This window comes from Vigna unguiculata, chromosome 7, assembly GCF_004118075.2.
Source record: "Vigna unguiculata cultivar IT97K-499-35 chromosome 7, ASM411807v1, whole genome shotgun sequence".
NCBI lineage: Eukaryota > Viridiplantae > Streptophyta > Magnoliopsida > Fabales > Fabaceae > Vigna > Vigna unguiculata.
The window spans coordinates 5,183,457-5,204,139 of record NC_040285.1 but is presented as its reverse complement, the minus strand read 5'-3'; the positions used below and the strand labels follow the sequence as shown (position 1 = coordinate 5,204,139).

Here is a 20,683-nt window from a genome sequence, read left to right as displayed (position 1 = left end):
CTTTAAAATTTTGAGAACTTAATAAATTATCAAAATTTAATAAGGACTTAATTGATAATTTTTGAATTTATCGATAATTCAAAACGTAATTATGGCAAATTTAAAATACAAAGCTAAGTTTACAAATTAAATTAGATTTTCCTATTAAAATAACAATGAAACATTTTCTTTAAATAGTTTTGGTAAATTACATCTTAAAAACATTCTTAAAGTTTAACCATATTTCATGAATAAAACCATTTATAAAACTATTTTTAAAATATTTAATTAAATAATCATAAATAAGTATTTATGTCATTCCTTTTTAATATAATAAATATTTATTTTAATGTATTTTTTTTAATATTTGAAATAAATGAACACATTACGTATTACTTTAATTATTTTAATTATTTAAAATAAAATTAAAACTTTTGTATTGATTTTTTATTATTATATTAAAAGTAAAATATATTATATTAAACCCATTATTTATTTCAACAATTATTTTTATGAATTAAAAAATATAAACAATTTTCCTCTTACATTAGAAAAATGGATTGAGTGAAATGGCATGGACACATGTCCTCTTTTGGTGATTCCCAGCGACGCACCCAAATTAGTTCAAACCCTCCATCACCTGCCTCCATCTTCTCAAATAATAAAAACGTTGCAAACCAGAGCCAAAAAAAAAACAAAAATATAAAGCCAAAAATACAAAGAAAACCCAAATCCAAAACCAAGAGAGAGACCCAAATCTCTCTCTCCGATCAGATCGGACACCCTCCGCGAAACGCAATACACCGCACGCAATTTCGATTCCTTTGTTCCTCCCAAACTTTCTTTTCTCAAATTTTCAAATTATTTTCCCATTTTTATGAATTCCTTTCATTGCACCGTTATTGTTCATCAGTTCCGCGATCTGGGAAATTCCTTCTGATGCTAGGGTTTGGGGCTGCTTGATTCGGATCCATTGCGAGGGTGATGGCGATTTGCGCGTTGAGGTTTTGAATTTGTGCGTTTTTCTTTTTCGTTATAGATCGTTTGTTCTTGGTTCTTTAATGGCATCGGCTCAGGTGCTGCCTAACTCCTCCGCGTCGTCGCGGAAGCAAGAACATCTTGAAGCTGGCAAGAAAAGGGTATGGATTTGTTTGTTTGGTTGATTTGGGTTTGCTGTTTCGTTTTTGTCCTGATTGTGGACTTGTTGGAGATTGAGATTGAGAAATGTGTTGTTGATTTGCTTAATTCCGTGTTTCCGTTGCTATAATGTTGCGCATTTGTGCACGTGGGAGTAATGTGGGTGGTTCGGTATAGGGTTTTAATTTTTGTGGTTCGACTTGGATGCAGTTTTTTTATTTTTGCTTGTCATGAACGTTTTGTAGCTCTTGGATTATTGTACTGATTGTGATTGGGATGGTAAAGGGAAGGGAATAGTGAAATGATTGGAGGGGAGCTGAAAGGAACTGGAATTTGTGATCTTCAATGACGCATTACTTGTCAGTCTTTCAAGGTAGTTGAGGGGCAGGAAATAACGGGGGTGGTTGTTTCTGAGTATATGCAAGAGGAGGGTCTGTTGGATGGAGCTTGGTGATCTAGTAGCTTCTTGCTTGAGGATCCGTTTTTTGGGTTTACAAAGCTTATGATATTTTTTAGGCTGCTACGGTTTTAAATTATAGTCATGGTTCAGTCATGTGACTTGATATTGGTGGAAATTCTAGACAAATGTGGCTGCTATTGTGGTGGTGGATATTCCAACCAAAAACCATGACATTACAGCCAAAGCTGTGGTGGTAGGCCATTTCCTTAAAACCGTGGTTGCTATCGTTTGGTCTGGGGATGGTATAATTGTTGATTTGGTCCCCCAATTTTTTGAGTTGGATCGATTTGGTTCCCGAATTTTTGGAAGGTTCAATTTGGTCTCCGAGTTTTTGGAAGGTTTAATTTGGTACCCTTATTTTTTAAAGTGGTTCAGTTTAGTACCTCCGGTTATAATCTAGTTAACGCTGTTTGTATAGTGGTGAGTTGTCATTGCACAATGGAAACGTGGGTGAAGTTGTTAATCGGGTTGGCTTGTTTGTTGGGTGTACTTAACATCATTTTAGTCTCTATTGATGTTTCCTTGATCAAGTGTATTCAGGATGGTATTAAAATTAGTCTTTTAATTTGTTGCACAGAGACAACTCATCATTATACAAACAGTGTTAACTGGAATATAACGGGAGTTACTAAACTGATCCACTTTCAAAAACAAGGGTATCAAATTGAATCTTCTAAAAATTCGGGGACCAAATTGAATAAACTCAAAAAATTGGGGTACCAAATCAATAATTATACCTTTTGGGGATAGTGAGAATAATCTTGTGAGAGTCACTTTTTCTCCCTTCTTGGGATTTAGTTATCCTTCTTTTTGTATGTTACTCATACATTATTGCATTAATCTCCGTCACACTTATGCTTTTTGTTTAGGACTTGACTACTTGATATGTACTAGCTAGTTTCATTGGTGGCCAGGTCTGTTTCTTTTACCATCAGCTTATTTTGCATCGACTCTTGGGTTTGATTTGCATCATACAACCAGGATTTGCATCATACTGATCCTTCTTCCCGGTTCCCTTTTTGAAGAGTCCTATTTTAAGATAATCTTCAGTAGTCATAAATAATTCAAGCATATAATAATTTATCATGAGCATTTGGGGAGTGATAAATTTACCATGTAAAAGAATAAACTTGTTAGTTTATCATACAACCAGGGAAGCCATTTACCTAATAGTAATATTGTATATTGATAAATTTTCCGTGAATGATGCCTTTTACTTCCAGAGTAGTAAATAGCAGACTACAGCAGCCTTGTGGTGTCATGGCCATGGCAACCACTATGTTGGCCCAAAGACAGAACTTCTTAAGACGTGAATTCTTGGGATTTTGCTCTTTTATTTATGGATATTTTTATTCTTGAGCATCTATATATATATATATATATACACACACACACACACATGTAGTATAAACTATTTAAATTATATCTGGAATTCCATAATAGTGGTCTTCCTCCCATAACAGATTAGGTAGGTTGGCCATTCTGTGCAGCTACTTGGGATTAATAACTGTTTTTCATATGTCTAAAGAAGATTTTCCTTTAGGTGCTAAATGCCTCAAGTTATGTTTTTATGTTGTCTTAAATGTTGGACTTTGCATGATTTGTAACGTATATCTCAGTAAATCTTGATTTAGTTAATCTAATTCTAGTCCCTTTATGTAGTTATTCTGAAGTGATTCAGTCGTTTATTAGGTTTAGAATATAATTTCCTTTTGGAATGTTATTGAAATCAGCTGTCATACTATAGAAGTGTTCATTACTTCTCTTAATCTCAGAATTCTCAGTTAATTACATTAAGGTTCTTTGAATGAAAAGGGGCGTTCTTTGTTTCTAACTTTTACTTAAAGGTTCTATAGTGGGCATGTCACTGTGATAGTTCTGCATAATGTACCCTTTTTGTCAAGAACCCAGTATCTCTACTTACAATTGTTTGGTGAAGATTTATGAATGTGCTTTTTTATATTTGACACCTTGCCTTAAGCAATAGCCCTCTGGGCTTGAAGTGTTGGCAATTCATAGGTCTACCTTAGTCTGTGTTGAAATTTAACTTGTAATTAAATGAATTGGGCTAGGTTACAAGGAACAAACTGTAGATTGCATGATCATTAGAGGCTTTGAGACCTTGTCAAGAAATACATCACGCCTAAGCTCAACAGGAAGACACAGATGAATGATCTATAGATTCCATATATTTTCAATGCAATTTGATTACTCATTTCATTATTAGTTCTAAGTTACCGTGTTGTGCTACTTTGTAGTTTGTACTACTTCTGAAAAACTATTCTCTTTTGTGCTTTTCATTTTGTCAATCTCAAATATTTTGGATTTTTGGGTCTTGCAGCTGGAGGAGTTTCGTAAAAAGAAAGCTGCAGAGCGAGCCAAGAAGACTTCAAACTCTAGCCAAGTTCACAATTCTGATGATAACTTGAATAAAAAACAATCTTCTGAAGTTGAAAATGTACGCATTAACCAGTTTGATGGAGTTACGACATCTGATGGTGTGGGAGGAGCTGTTACTGACAGTTCAACTTTGGGGATTGGTAATGACAAGACTCAGAATTTGTTTAGCCAAAGTAGTAATCAAGGGTCTTTGGCTGGTAAAACTTCTTTTGTGAGGAATGATCTTAGTACACCTCCTACCAATTTGGTGGAGGCAAATTCCAATACTGATGAATATAATAGATATAATGCTTTAGTTATTGCATCTACAGATTTTAGACAAAACAATGTGACAAATAATGTGAATGATATGTATGGAATTCCATCAGGGGCAACAAACCACCAAAGTGTTCCTCTACACCCGCAAGAAAGTCAAGAATTTGATAGTAATGCTAGTCAATTTAGTTTACATGGGATGAATGATGACCAGTCAAACAAGAGTAACAGCTCGTTGAAGGATTATGCGGTTACTGATAATCTCACTTCACATTTTCCTTCAAAAAGCATACCTCAAAACTCTGTTGATGCTCTACAGCAAATCAAGCTGACAAATTTTAGCACTTTAGATAGTGGCTACTCACATAATTCGCTTTCTGGAGGTAATAGTTTATTTTTCATTTTGCTTTTATAGTTTCAAATTTTTGTAATTTGTTTCTTGTTTTACCTTTTTCATGCATACAACCTGACAATCACATAGTGCTCTTTGCCGACATAGTTGTGCATAATATATGTTTTATTTCAGGTTTCAGTGAGTCTTTCAGCTCCAAGTTTAGTAGCTCTGATAATAATCTGCCTAGTCTTCATGGTGCAACTATGCCAAAATTTCATTCCACAGGTTTCGAAGCAAGAAGTTCCTCTTATAATACACAAATACTTCCATTGCCAGTGGAATCTAGTTCTAGGAGGTCACGCCCATCTTTTCTTGATTCTCTAAATGTCTCCAGGACTTCTTTGGGCTCTCCATTTCTTCAATCAGAGGAAAGTTCCTCTGTGTCCAATCATTTAGAATCAAGCAGCAATGATATACCAGGCTCTACTTATTTCCCTAAGCCACTGGAAGAGTCTAAAAGTGTGCCGCTTTTCCCAAATTTTAAGACTGAGAATGTTCATAGTTCACTTGAGCATTTAGCCCCTTCTGTTGTTGATAATGATAATCTTGGTACTCTGTTAAGTGCTAAGGAAAATGGCATGGAGAAGAATGCATATTACTCATCTTCAAAAAATGAAGACTTTGCTGCTTTAGAACAGGTGATTTGTGCTAGTTATAGTCATGATATTACTTTCTTGGAGCCTGTTATATGATGGATTACTGCTTTACTTTGTTGATGCTTTTTTTGATGAGTTAGTATAAAAAAAGTGATTTTGTTCTGTTTATTGTTTTCTGCTTAATTTACCAGCTACAAATGTCTGTTTGTACAAGCATCTGGTTGATGGGAATATGTTTGATATGCTAAATATGAGCTAACATGTGCCTACTTTTTATTAGAGTTGGAGAAATTTTTATGATTTTGTGCTTAAATTGTGAAAGAAATGTCAGTAGGTTAGAACTAAGATATTTCCGTACGTGATTGTGATATTTATGTTTGTCTAGTTTAAACCAATGGAATGTGGATAGAAATCATCCATCATATTGGTTCATCCATTCAAGCAGCAGGATATTAGTTATTAGTCTGTTATTTGTGGTAACTATATCCAAGTTAGTTCCATTAACGGATTGGAGGTAGTTTAATTATTATGAGTTTTAGAAGCTAAATTGTCATGTAGTGGCAAATTGATTATAAAACAGTTCTCTGTTAGAAACTTCAGGATGACATTTAGGTGTTGCAAATAACTGCTTTAGAAAACAGTTTGTACTAGAAACTTTAAGTGATAGTTATATGTTGAAAATAACCCTATTGTACGTGGTCTTTCCATCTGATAGTAGGTTTTGTAATTACCCAGTGTGAAGTTATTTTGAGTTTGTGGTCAGAGAATACTTTGGTTGGAGACTTTTGTCTCTGGGACAGCAAACTCTAGTGCTGTGTTGTGTCTGATATTATAACTTATTATTTTATTAATTGGTCTTGTATCTGTCATACACTAGGGGTGTAACCTCACTATTTACTAGTGTAGGGTTCTACTTTTGATATGTCAACTATGAGTTGATTCTTTCTTTGGTTTGTGGGTCTAAATGTATTTTATCTGAGTGATGAACTTGCAACAATGAAATGATGCATATTGGTTGTACAAGCAGCATTAGAAGCTCAATTTATTTGTATCTTATCTTTTGTGCTTTAGTTTATTCTTTCTTCTGTGGGTACTCGTACATTCTGCTTTGCATATTTGTTTGGTCTGTAGGTCTTTTCTATGTCTCTCAACTTGCAAAAGTTTGTAATTGTGATGCTTTAACTGAATTTGTAAATTGTAATTTTTTTAGTCGGTATTGAAATTATTCCAGTGAAAATGCACTCATGTTATAGACATCTTAATTTTCCACTCCTTTATTATTATATGGGAAAAAATAAAGGTTATATTTGTTTATATTTTTGTTCTCTTTTTATTTTGCAGTATATTGAAGATCTAACAAAAGAGAAGTTTTCCTTGCAACGTGCTCTTGAGGCTTCTCAAGTTTTAGCCGAGTCACTAGCTGCTGAAAATTCAACTCTAACCGATAATTATAATCAACAGGTTTGCCCATGTATTGCAGTATATAATTTTGAGGAATATTCAAGTTTGACACTGTTGCAGTTTTTAATTTCATTGACGTTGTTTTCTAATCTATTTTCTCTTAAAACCTAAACTACTGGTAAGTGACAACTTTATTAGTTACTATAGTTATAAAACATGCCTCGGTGTTTCAGAACTACCGGTCATTGCGCATATTATGATATTTCTTGTAGTGCTATTTAATTTTAATAATTTAATATGAAGAGCAACAGGTTTCCAGTAATTGGAGGCACTTGTACTGTACTCCTTTTATATTAGATCAAACATCTGAACATTTTGGCCTGTGATTGTGTGTGTGAAGGAACTTAATTAGTTGTGGTAGTGTAAATGTCTCTTGCTTTTTGGTCTTTCAATTGTGGGTGTATAAAGGAACTTAATTAGGCTGGTGTAGTTTTTTTAGTCAGCGGGTTAGTTTCTTACCGTATTTTGAATTTAACTTGGTGCATCAAGTTTACTTGTGGTAAGATAGTTGTTTGTAAGGATATGAAGCAGTCACAACAATTTTTTGTTTCCTTGTTTTTGTAGAGAAGTGTTGTCAACCAATTAAAATCAGATATGGAGAAGTTACAAGAAGATATCAAAGCCCAACTGGTTTGTATCAACACTACCTTTTTGCCATCTAGTTACATAATTTTTTGGCTGTGCTGGTAGCTTTGCAAATTCATTTGCGCACTTGCTTATATTTATATTACTAGATCATATATTGGAAATATTTTTATAAATTTAATTATTATTACAATGTTGTAGTTATTATAAGTTAAATATTAAAAAATATTTTATATATCAATCAAGTTGCTCATAGTCTTTTGAACTGCAATATTAGGGGGCTTAAGCTTGATTGAAATAGTATACTTAGCCTCATATAAAACTTGATGCAAAGATAATCAAGCATCGAATTAAGCGATGCACACAGAGCTTGTTGAATTGAGCTTCTTATTGAGCTCATTGTGATTCCTTCCCATGTCTTCAGTAAGTAGAAAGTTTATGGTTGGATTAATTGGATGGCTCTTTGTATCAATTTGTCTGGATTATGAATGATATAATTTGGTAAACACGATAGCTGTTTTCACTTTCTTGATATCCTTCCATTTCACTTTATATCCTTGGTTTCCTGAAATGGTGCACCACTAAGGCTTATTTGGGTAGCCACAAATTTAGGAAATGTGCTAAAACAACAAAAGTTGTTCATGATCATCAATTACCTTTTGTTTATACAATCTTTTTCAGCGCTTTCCACAATCTTTTTTCTTATTTATTAAGTATATGTGATTATCAGTATTGTTAATAATTGATGGCATGGCGGCTTATGGTGGAAGCCATGGCAGACCAAATAAAATTAGCACATGTTTGTGTGTGTATATTACACATTAAGAAAGCTATATGGAATAAACTGAATAAAGAATATTTAAAGAATAAGCTAACAAAGCAGAATTGAAAAAATTGGCAGTATAATTATTGAAAGCAAATAATTATAAAGCAGTATAAATATAAGAAAAAGAAGCATAGACTTTAAAAAGAATTGGATAAAACATAATTTAGAAGGAAGAGTTAAAAAGAGGTATAAATATTAAAAAAAACAGAATTGAAAAGAATTATTATCTAAAGAAGATAAATAATTAATATAAATAATGAAAAATAAAAATATTCCCATAAAGAAATAAAAAACCAAAAAGGCCCTGAAAGTTGTTCCTGAAAGATTTCTAAGAAAGGAGGACAGAGGTTGCCTGCCCCCGGGGTGGGGCATTGATAAAGCTTTTAAGAGTATTTGACTAAATGTTTGGATGCTTATGGGTTATGAAGGTAGTAAGAAAAAGTTTGTGACTGTTCCCTAATGTTTTAGGTTTTAAATCCTATTTTAGACCAAGTATAGGTCAGAACAGATGGCCTTTTTAAAGCCTTTTCCACCCTTTTATGCCATGGGTGTCGCTCACATTGTTGCCAACATTTAAAACCTGCTATATATGGCGATTTGTTGAAAAAGCACCATTGGTGCCAATCATGGTTTGTATGTAACAACACTTTGTCTGTTTTTAATCTTGTGCAGTTTATCTGTAAAATACTGATATTGGGTTCCTGTTTGCATTTTTCAAATCTACATATATGGTCATTGTTAGAATAATGTATATTATCTTCTAAACAAAAGTTGTTGTGTTGTTCTGTATGTATCCTTGGTTTTTTTTTTTTTTTTTTTGATTATCCTCGGGATTTTTTTTTCTTTCCTTAAGCTTTTGTTGTCAGCCACTGATCCCTGTCAATATATGAATCTGAAGCAGTAGAGAGAGATCTAAGTTAAGAATTCTCAAGCTCGTTCTCTCGTATATTGTTTTTTAAGTTGGTATTAGAGCAGGTCAGTCCCGATCTGCCTGTCTTGTCCAGTGAGAAAGTGTTTTCCCCTGCTGCCTTTGATTTAAGCAGTAGAGTGATCTGAAATGCCGCTGTGAGGGAAGCCCAACCTGATTGGTCATAAAGACTTGTTCTCCCTCATGTTCCATCACATACTGTTTCTCTATGGAGCTCAGTCAGAGGTGTCTTGCTCACTCACAGCATTCCTAACTGGAACACCGTTGTGCTGCCTCCATGAGTTTTGTCAACTTCTTCTGTCATTGTTCCAACCCTTACCTTAGCTTTTCGAATTGTTCATGTGTAGGTTTTCTTTAACAATAAGCAAGTTCTCCTTTGTTTTCTAAGTGTTTTTTTTTCGGGGTTTCTACTACAGCTGTGGAACATTTATCTGCTGGACTTGGCACTCTTTTCTTGGTCTCCAAAAATTATTTTGGAAAAGCTGAATGTTAAATTTTTTTATCTTGGTTTGCTTCTGTTGAACTATGGTTTCTTTGCTAAGGTTTTCATGATCACTTGGAAAAAAAAAAGAGTGTGGGATCATCAAATGTTGAACAATGGAAGAAGTTGAGGTTCCAACTTTGTACACTATTGTGGCAATCTGTGATTGAATACAGTGGAACCCTAAGAACACCCAAAACATATAAATCCTCTGGGAAGCATGTTCAAAACATCTTTGCAAATGACATTTAGAGATTTTATGAGTCTGCTCATAATTTGGAATATCTTAAATGGATCATGATATAACATCTTTTATTACTTTTTATTGAGGAACTAAAAATGTTCTTAGTAGCTAACTCATTGGAAGAAATCAAGTTAAAGTTGGGTAAGTTACATATTGTGAATACTCTTCGTGCAATGAATCAAGATTTTGATCATATTCGGGATCAAATCCTAACTAGTCAAGAAGTCTCATCAATGAAGAACTTAACAACATTTCTACTCTTATTGTGTTCTTATTTAAAATTTAGAAATCCTCATGAGTATGCTAAAGCTTCTCCCATAGTCTCTAATCATGGAAGTGAGTTAGTGGCAATTGAGGAGGGCATGGTGGCTGAGGATGTCATCGATGCTCTTATTGTAATAGAATGTATCATACTCATGAAAATTGTTACATGTTGCATGGCTTTCCTAACAAGACATCAAATATCTGCAAATCTTAAAGAGACGAATCAAAGTTTTTTGGTGAAGAATATTGGAGGTTAAAATCCGATAGCCGAGCACAAACTTCTACACACCCTTGTTTGTCCACAATCTACATCTCACAATACATAGAAAGTCAAAATCCATGGATAATTAACTTAGGTGCTTCTGAACATGTTTCTGGTAACACTTCAACAAAATGGTATATAAGAGAGAAAAAATATATGCTTGGTTGAAGCTGTACATACCGTATTACTTGGTAGTAATATACTAGTTCATCAATGAGTGATGCTATTTTTACAACTTGTATTCTTATCAATAGAAGGTCTTCTTTGTCCCTTGATGATAAAATTCATTATGCTTCTATGTTTCCAAATGAATCTCTTTTTCATGATACTCCTCATGTATTTGGTTTGTTTTATACATGACTTGTCTCTAGATCTTGACAAACTATAGGCAAGAGCCATCAAATGTGTCATCCTAGGATATTATTGTCTTCAAAAATGGTATTGTTGTTATTCTTCTGAAACAAAAAGGTACTATGTGCCTGCAAGTTTCACTTTTTTGTTGAAGAGACATCTTTCTTCCATTCTCTTCACAAAGTTGATTCTATCCAACATGTCTCTCCCATTCCGACAGTGGTTGAACCCTTGTTTTTTCCTGCTCATGATAACTCTCCAAGTTCCTATGCTACTTCAAACCCTCTAAAGTCATTGTAGTTTCCTATCATCACTTATCAACATTGGCAACAAGTGGCAAATTCTTGAACATAGTCATACATGGGGATTAGTTCTTTTGTCACTTGGGAAGAAGCCAATTGGTTGGAGATACGTTTATGCCATTAATGTTAGCTAAATGGTGAGGTTGATCGCTTGCAAGCTCAAATGGTGGCCAAAGGCTATACTCAGATATATGGTCTGGATCACATTTGTACTTTTTCTCATGTAGCTAAAATGACTATTGTTCCGCTCTTCTATGCTATTGTAACTCTTAGGCATTGGTGTCTTCATCAATTGGATATTAAGAATTCTTTCCTTCATGGTGATTTTGAGGAGGATATCTACATGGAGTAACCTACAAGATAGTTTTGTTGCTTTTAAAGGGAGTTTGAATTGATTTGCATCTATGGTCTCAAGTAATCTTCACATGCTTGGTTTGGAAACTTTAATCATATTATTCAAACTTTTGGCTGAAATGTAGTGACAAATTCCTTGAGAGGAGCTTGGATTTAATTTATATGTTCCAAGCTTGGAACGCACAATTTGTATGCTCTAATTTGAAGGGAGTGTTAGAGTGGTTTATATTATATTTCAAGCAAGAACTATTGCGGTGTAAGCTTGGAACATACAATTTGTATATAGCTTGAAGGGAGTGTTAGAATAGTTTATATTATCTTTCAAGCAAGAATTGCTGCACTGTATCTATTTGAAACCTAGTAGTATCCTAGGGGCTTTTCTTGTTTTGTCATCTTTCCTTAATTTTTGCAAAAGCCTGTTTAAGCTACCAATCCAATATATAAATCTGAATCAGTAAAAAGATCTAAGTTAAAATCCCTCGAGCTCTTTTTCTCGTATATTCTTTTTTAAGTGTCTTCAATGATTTTTGCAGTGTGGTGTTTTTCCCGAAATCTAAGATTGTTGTGGTCCTATTTTGGAGCTAAAGGTTTTAAGGCATTAAGCTTGGTTTAACTTCTGCCACATTATTGTTGATTGTCTTTGGTTGAAAATAGACTGGTTTCATGTCAACAGGCTGAGCTTGAGGCTTTCAAGAGTGAATATACAAATGCTCAACTAGAATGTAATGCAGCTGATGAGCGTGCAAAATTATTAGCATCTGAAGTTATTGGTTTAGAGGAGAAGGTACTGATTTTTCTTGGTATGTTTGCCTTTTGTTCTTTTCAGGATAAAATATAATTTCTCCCATATTTTATCTGAAATCCTGTTGTTAACTTCACTTATTTTGAAATTTTTTAATCTTCATCATGTTGGCATTTTCTGATATTTGATTAACTACTCTACTGTCATCTGAAATTAATTGATGACTAAAAGGTTATGCAAAACAGATAGAAATGATAAATTAAGAAATAGTGTTATTGATATATCTTCTAATGATTTGTTGAAGGAATTATCATGAAATGAATCATATCAATGAAACTAATAAGTTAACTATTTTGACTTTCTCATTATGCTTCTATCGTTAGATACATGACATATTCAAAATTCGCTTAACATACCGAAGGATAACATGTATGTGGGTGGAATGTTCTTGATCAAAAACCTTTTTGTTGTAGGCATGTATCCCATTGTGGAAATTCCATAGAATCTAGAGACCCAAACTATTCTAGGAACCAGTTGAAATAGCATGGGAAATTTTTTAATTCCAAGAAGAGCCAAGCTGACCTGATACTGACATTGGAATTGCTTGCAACACAACAACACCACTACTTTTTAGTGAGGGTGATTGTTGTGCACCAGCTTGGTTTTGCACAATATTGGTTGTGCACGCTGGTGGATTCTGTTCTAGCAATTGGGTATTTGGGTACTTACCTCGGTTCTAGAAATGATGTTCATTTGTGAAAGTTTCAATCTTAATTTATAACAGTGGGGTAAAAACTCCTTTGGACTGTTTGCCATGTTATAAAATGTGTTTTGTTGCCACTCAATTAATCAGACGACTTTGTCCCCTTTTCATTCAGTCAAAGGAGCCAAATGCCCTATTTTTGTGTGCACAAGCTGGAAAAATGCATCTTTTCTCTGTGCTTGGATAAAACTCCTTGGTGACGCCATCAATCACAATCTCGAGCCAACCCAGATGTGTTGCAGCCCCATCCCTGTTCAATTTTCTGCTGCTTTTGTGTTGTCTGTGCAGTCTGTTCTTCCTTTTTGTTTCTTTCCCTTTCTTTGTTGTTTTTGAGTTGTTTTTTTTTAAGATTATTTTTTATTGCTAATGATGAATATGTTTTTAATTTTAAGTAAATTTGTAATTTTTAAACTTATATATATGTCTAATATATATATGATTCTTAAACTAATATACGCACACATAATTGAACTTTAAAAGTAATTTCATACAAGTTTTGAAGATTCTATTTTGCATTTTGCTATCTACGTATGTTCCTTATTCTTTGAATATAAATTTATATTAGAGGTTCATTCTTGTTTTATGTTTTGAACTCATGTTCAGTGTCAACCCTTCATCTTATCCTAGGAAGGGTCTGAGTTTAATGATCCAATAATTTTTTTATGGAGACTTCAAAAGAGAAAAGTATAATAGCTTGGATTATTTGTAGCACATATCAGAAAAAAATTGATTTTGTACTGTGGAAAAATTTACATATAACTACGAATATTTGTATCTTAGACAACAGAGATGTAAAGCCATTGATGAACTTCCTCTGAAAAATTGAATGTTTTTAGGAGAACAATTTGTTAAGAAGCCTTTATAACGGAAGGGTAACTCCATTTTTTAGAATTTATAATTAAATTAACTTTCAATACAAGTAAAGTGGACCAGTGCAATGTCCGGGCTTGAAGTGCTAAACGGTTCACTTGTTTAAAAAGAGTTCAACATCCATATTTCAATGTGTGCAGAGTGGTTATGTAATGTCTATCCCCTAAATCATGGGGTGCAAATGTCAATGTTCCAATTTAACTCATGTAGGTAGATTTTTGTGTATAGATATAAAAAATTATTAGATTATAGCTTTAATCTGTTGTGTTCAACAAACGTGTCAGGCACTCAGACTAAGATCCAGTGAGCTAAAGCTGGAGAAGCAGTTGCAAAATGCACAAGCTGAAATTTCTTCATACAGGTACTTTTGAGGTTTTAAATATCCTTCAAATGAACTATAGATGGCAAGATTTTTATTTGTTGAATATTCAATCATTGATTCCTGCCAAAAAGATAGCACTAATATGAAGGGTATTTGTGTTAGGAAGTCTGGTCTTATATTTAATCTTGCAATTGTGGTTTTTAATATCCAAATTTGATGGTATTTTGTCGTATCTCTGAATATTTTAAATCATTGGACAAGCTCAAAGCATAGTTAGTTAAAGAAATTTGAGGTCATTGGTGAATAGCTGAAGTGGCGCTAGGATGTTAGTTAGAGCCAAAGAATGAAAGAAAAAAAAGCGATGCCATTCCTTATCCTTCATTTTCTGCCTAAGCCTTTAAGAAATCTGTTCTTACACCACATTTCATGCATGTTTGGGTAATTGGTGCAGAGTTGCTGGAGTGGGCTTTATTTCTGAAGAAATAATTTTGAAAATCATTGTTCTCATACTTGGTTTTCCCTCCCATGCTTATGTTTCTTGCATGGAGATTTCTTTTCCTGGAAGTTCTTACTTTTTCTGGTAAAATATGAAAATGTAATTTCCTAGTGTTTTAAGAGAATTTTATGGAATTATTTGGGAGAATCACCCACATTTAATTTTTGGTGGTTGAGAAAATACAATTGAAATTACCTTTCACTGAATTTAATTTTGTTTTTGGCACTAATCTAACATTGGGTTGGCAGCCAGACATTGAAGCTTTTATTGTATAGATACCTTTTTCTACATTTTTTAGTTTAAATATAATTGACCTCATTCTGATGGAATTTGACTTTATGTCAGCTCCTCATATCCTTTTTATTTTGTTGTTTCTTAGGCATTTTAAAATATTTTTCTTGTTTCATCTAGGGCAATAACTGTTCATAATAAATATTGCAGAAAGAAAATTTCTAGCCTAGATAAAGACCGCCATGATTTGCAGTCCACTATTGATGCTCTACAAGAAGGTAATCGGACTTTAGCTGTTTTTTATTCTTCATTTCAATTTGACGAATTTTGATGTTTTATTTGAAGTTTAACTTTTATTTATTATTGGCCATCCGGATTTTGTTTAATGTTGGCGCCTATAATTATTTGAAGCTTATAAACTGACAATGAGAATAGAAAATAGAAAACAAATGTTTTTGGATTGTAGATATGACGCCTCTCTCTAGCTTACAGTCATACAAACAGATAATATTCATTATCCAAATTCCAATAATCTGAGTACTTTGCTTTTAGTCTTTAGGTTTTATATTATTGAAAATAATGCTGATCTTATGTGCTTGTAGAGACAAATGTTACACAATTACTATTGTCCGTAGTTAGGTTCACTTTGTGGTTACCTATCAAAAAAACCGTTTATCCTTAGTTTTAACTTTGCGACATTGTCAAGTCTGATATCTATAACTCTATGTGTATTTTTTTATTTTCTCGAGCTGTTGTTTCTGAAACAAATACTATCTTTTGCATGGAAGTCTTAACGCATGCCTACTTTGATATTTTCAGGACTTAAATTGTTGATGGTTTTTACATTTATTGTTTTTTCTGTTAGGAAATCTATCATAGTGCATATTGCAGAATTATTTTTATGCTTATCTCTTTTAACTGTTTATCTTTTTCTGGATATATTAGAGTTAAGTGAATTTATCTGTTGGACCTTTTCTTTTTATTGGTGTATATCATGTGATTAATTCATTTTGTCCTTTTGAATTACTTGTCTTTTCCTTATGAAGACAAAAATATTGGAGATGTGGTAAAAAAATCCTAGTAAACCATTCATTGCAACCTCTTAATACGAATCAAATGCAAACAAATTTTGTTTAAGTTGAAATATTGTAAACTCAGAAACCCGTGTTCTTTCTTTGCTGTTACCCTGATACAGAAAAGAAGCTGCTGCTTTCTAAGATGCGAAAGGTTTCAACGACTGGAAAGTCTATCGAGAGTCAAACTAGTAAAAGGGATATTTCTACATCCACAGAGGATTTAGGTTTGTTTGCCTTAGTTAGCGCTATTACTTTTGTCTGTTTTTGGTATTCTTTATGGTTTTCAATTTACATATGCTGTGTATTCGGCATCAATTGGGCAATTTTGCATACTAATCTTCAACTGAAGCCTGTTTCTTTGTTCCCTTATTCTTAAGTAGGAATAAGAGAATGAAATGCTTAGTACCCACTAATAAAATATGCTTAAAACAGAAAAAAGTGTAAGGTCTATAAAAGTTCTTACGTAGGCAATCATGTGAATATTTGATGTAATATACTTAGCTTAGGTTCATTTTATTTTATTATGTTATTATACTTGAAGATTTAGAGTTTGCTGGAAAGACTTGAGTGAATATCTATGCTCAGCAGCAATATGCATACATATATATGTATGTATAGAGGGGAGGGATCCACCTACTCTTGGAGTAAATTTAGAATGTTGCTCTTAATTTGGACTATTTATTTGATTTCAAATCAATGGTTTAGATTAAATAACTAAAACTCCTCACGTGACCCATCTTTCACAAGTAAGCTTTTGTCTTCTCATCTTAAACCAGTTGTCCCCTATCATAAAACTCTCCGAGCATTTTACTTCAGGGGACTCACCACAAGAGAACAACTTCAGTATGGCTTCATTGCACTGTCGCAAGTGCAGCAAACTGTTGCTGTGGCGCCACAGTGCCACCATCTCGCTCTGATCCTATCCACACTCTTAACCATCCCAACACAGGGTTTGATATTAAATTCTTCAACACTTGAAGAATTTGGCGGTATAGCCTCTTCAAAGGAAGTTCCTGTATCTGTATGCATAACATTAATGGCTTCAATTCGTGGTCTTGGACAATTATCAAATATATGTTATCATTAAGCAAGACAAGTTCTGCACGAAGTTACATTATTTCAATAATAAGAACTTCCAAAAATACATTTCTTGTGTTATAAATTATTTACAAAAACTAGAAATAAACAGTGTTCAGAATCATATCATATTAGGCATGAACACCATAAATTAGAGTATTTTAAAAAAGCATCAATTAGTGAAAGAGACATGATTTCAACATTTAGTTAACATTATAAAATGCTAAATTGTGGTCATGTGCTACTATGAGATATGACATTAGCCGGTGTGGTGAGCTGGGTGGCATTAGCGGCAAACAAGTATGACAAAGCTCTCGTCCTTCATCGTAAGTCGCATTTTAAGTGCTAAATTTGGACTGTTAACGTAAAGTAAAACATGTTCCAAATTAAAAGTGACTGGTCTTACTTATTTTTGCACTAAGTGTACTTTAATATATAAATATATATTATGGATGATAGGACGATCAGTTGAGACTAGAAGAACCTGCACCTATGTAAAGACTTTTCAGACTACATAAGCTGTACAAGACTATTTTTCTGACAGCTGATACAACTAGTCTTTTCTCAACAGTAGTTTACTAAAATGATAATAATATCAGCACTCCCCACCCATCCCGCTTTTCCCTTATTGCAAGAATATCTAATACACGGGTAACGTAACCAAGATCTGGTATCCGATTTTTCCAGCATATATAATCATGTGTTCTTTCTTATATTTTTACGGTGAATGTAACATTTGTTGGTATTTGCTCTTTTTGGTTAAAGTCACGAAAGATTAATAACGATTTCTTTTGGATCATATGCTCGTCTTCATTCAAGGATTTTTGTTTGAGTCATGAGTCATGACTGGCTGGCAACTGATACTGATTAGCAACTGATACTGATTAAAGTACTTGCTATTGCTTTTAGTATTTTACTGGATTAGTATATCGTTATGTTTATATATCTATATTTAATGCAGCAAGTGAAGACCCAGCTTCTAACTCTTCTAACCCCGAAATCAATGATAATGCTGCTGAGGCCTCTAGTTCATCGTCCTTAGTTCCTGAAACTAGACGCTCATCTCTTGGCGTTTCTTCTGTTAATATTCCTCATGATCAAATGAGAATGATTGAGAACATTAATGCACTTATTTCTGAGGTAGGGTTCGGTCTGTTGAGAATTCGGTGGGTGGCATATACCGCGCCTCTTTTCTGTTTACTATTTAGAGAATTTCTTTTGCCATCCATATTGCTTTCCATATTTTTCTAGAGTAGTGTGAAACTGTTATCAAACAAGCCCACATTAACCTGTCTACCTTTTTATGTGTAGCTGTCATTAGAGAAAGAAGAATTGATAAGAGTCTTGACATTGGAATCATCTGAGTGTTCCAGGATGAAGGTACTTCAATTAGAATGCATTGTATTAAATGTAGAAAAAATAATTTTAAAATAGGAGATGTTATACGCGGAATAGCTCGTTATTTTACTTAAATACTTGTAATCTTATAGTTGAACTGCTAGCGTCCTAAATCAAAAGGATAAACGACATCCTTAGAATGTGAAACATAATAATTCGTGAAATCTAAATTATTTAAATTCAAATTACAGATTTAGGAATATATTTGCAACACTAATAAAAATGTGGGAGCTGCTTCTCTAAAGTTAGTTAAATTATAGAAAATTTCCTTGCCTTAGTTTGTCACATTGTGGTCTGTTTTGTTATTTTGGTTGTCTTAGTCTAACCTGGTAATATATGTTGTTTCTTTTCCTGGTTGAAGGAAATAAACAAGGAGTTGTCCCGAAAACTTGAGGTCCAGACACAAAGATTAGAGCTTTTGACTGCTCAAAGCATGGTCCATGAAAATATTTCTACTAAGCAACCAGATTCCCGCAGTGTGTATGAGAACATCCCATATGCAGATGAGGGTGACGAGGTAACCTATGCAAATTTTTACTGTAGTTTGGTCATGTGATCATATCGTCTGCATGTCTAGTGTGCAACGTAATTTATACATCGTCGTTTTTATTTTGAGGTTTTGATGACGAATCCCAGAATACTATTTTATAACTGAAAGCTTCACTACTTGCGAGTAGTGCAGATATCTATATGAAACATTAGAGACCTGGTTTATGTTGTTAGTTAGAAGTAGTGGGTTTGTGCTGGAACCATATGAAGCAGTTAAGATTATAGAGATTAGAAAACTTGAAAATGAAGAAAAAGGAATTGATGTGATTTTGTGGTACTAGGTTGTGGAAAGGGTGTTGGGATGGATTATGAAGCTGTTTCCTGGAGGACCTTCAAAAAGGAGAACCAGCAAACTTCTTTGATGGGATTTACATCGGACTTGTATTCGTTGTCACCAAAGTCTTACTCAACTGTTTGGATGAATCATGAAGCTGTTTCCCAGTTGCCACCAAGGTAAAAGGAATCAGCACATTTCAACAACCCCAGATCCATGAGTAACATGTCGACAAAAGTCTACCGAGTTGCTTTTTGTTCTTGTAACCTCCTCAACAGGGTGGAGGTCGCGATCTGTAAATTTTGAGTGAATTATACAACAAATTCTTGAAAAGAGTTGGCTTTCTCTGAGCTGCTGCTTATTGATCGGTGGTAACTGGCTGCAATTATTTTGGAAGATGGTAATAAAATCTGTTGTGCCGTTTTATCTCTTTGATTGACAAATTTTGTGGGTATAATAGTTGGGGTATGAAAGAGACTGTACTAAGAAGCTTAGTGAGAGAGACAGATGAGTTGTTAGAGAAAAATGAGATGTGAGAACATTTGTTGAATGTATATGCTAGATAGAAGTGCAAACAGAAGATTATTATATTGACATGTAATTGGAGTCTGTATTTTCAGTGCTTCACCTCACTTATGAACATTATATTTCCTTAGTATATACAGTGAACTTCATTTACTAGTTATTGCTTCAACAGTTTCAGTTGGATTGTCTAATTAATTACCTTCAAACTCGAGCATTGAAATGAGGAATGTTACAGATTTTCTTACTTTCTTTTTTCTTTCTAAAACTCTGCTGATTGAGTGAAAATTGTTAAGTACTCCAATTTTAGGGTATTCTCCTTGTTTCAAGGAGACTAATTCAAATTCGGGATTTTAAACAATTTTAATAAAATGCCTACGAGTGTATGAAAGAAGGTACCTGAAAATTTCTATTTTCTAATCAACATTGACGAAAGGCACCAGAAGAACGTAGAATTGGAATTCATTTTTAGTATCTCCGATTACTTGTTGGAATATTTCATATTCATCATGAAATAAGACTCCCAAAAACAATTTACAATTTATTCCAGAAATGTTCTTTTAAAAAGTGTGAAGAGAAATTTCGCTTTATTATTTTGTAGTTCCGGAAAGCTTTCCGAATTGTCTTTCCAGTCTCCGCCCACCAACTGAAGTGAAAGTCATTAAAGAATTAATCAATTATTAAAAAATAAAATAACAAGATTTAACTGTACGCTATTAAAGTTATTTTTTAAGATTATTATCATTATCAGGGATGAGTATTCGTTTGAGATTTTAGAGGATATTTTTACATAAAGAAGTCCTATAGATTATTTGGTATCACAATTTCATATTTATATTTTATTATTTAAAATATTTTTTTTAATAGCATCTTAAATGAATGTGAACCCGAATAACAAAATAAGTATATGTAAAATTTAAAATTAGAACAGAATTGCATTTTTTTAATCTAGAAACTAACATTAGAAAATAAAGTAACAGGCCAAGATAAAATAAATACTAACAAAGACCTACATTGTAAATTAGGAAAAATGAAAATATCCATAAAAGAGTGTAACACACTAAAGAAATGAAAAAGAAAATCC

General features: G+C 33.4%; 1 protein-coding gene across 5 annotated transcripts; it reads left to right on the top strand.

Moving 5' to 3' along the window:
- Positions 1–625: 625 nt before the first annotated feature.
- Positions 626–19,771, top strand: LOC114189643 (protein BLISTER). Of its 5 annotated transcripts, none has more exons than XM_028078269.1 (14): positions 635–1,118; positions 3,918–4,173; positions 4,345–4,614; positions 4,758–5,263; positions 6,563–6,682; positions 7,247–7,312; positions 11,953–12,063; positions 13,939–14,015; positions 14,914–14,981; positions 15,899–16,003; positions 17,818–17,996; positions 18,168–18,236; positions 18,616–18,771; positions 19,085–19,771. In XM_028078269.1, the coding sequence occupies exons 1-14, from the start codon at positions 1,041–1,043 to the stop codon at positions 19,163–19,165; spliced, it is 2,142 nt and encodes a 713-aa protein (XP_027934070.1). In that variant the 5' UTR covers positions 635–1,040; the 3' UTR covers positions 19,166–19,771. The 5 variants fall into 5 exon arrangements, 4 of the variants coding, with proteins under 4 accessions (XP_027934072.1, XP_027934069.1, XP_027934070.1 ...); XM_028078270.1 differs by having other exon boundaries at positions 636–1,118; positions 3,918–4,116; XM_028078268.1 differs by having other exon boundaries at positions 633–1,118; positions 3,918–4,614.
- Positions 19,772–20,683: the final 912 nt, after the last annotated feature.

Excerpts from the sequence above, each read along its gene's own strand:
- LOC114189643 (XM_028078268.1), top strand. The coding sequence starts at position 1,041 with ATGGCATCGGCTCAGGTGCTGCCTAACTCCTCCGCGTCGTCGCGGAAG. Across the intron at positions 14,982-15,898 it reads TATTGATGCTCTACAAGAAG|AAAAGAAGCTGCTGCTTTCT; the intron begins GTAATCGGACTT and ends ACCCTGATACAG. Across the intron at positions 17,997-18,167 it reads TTAATGCACTTATTTCTGAG|CTGTCATTAGAGAAAGAAGA; the intron begins GTAGGGTTCGGT and ends TTTTATGTGTAG.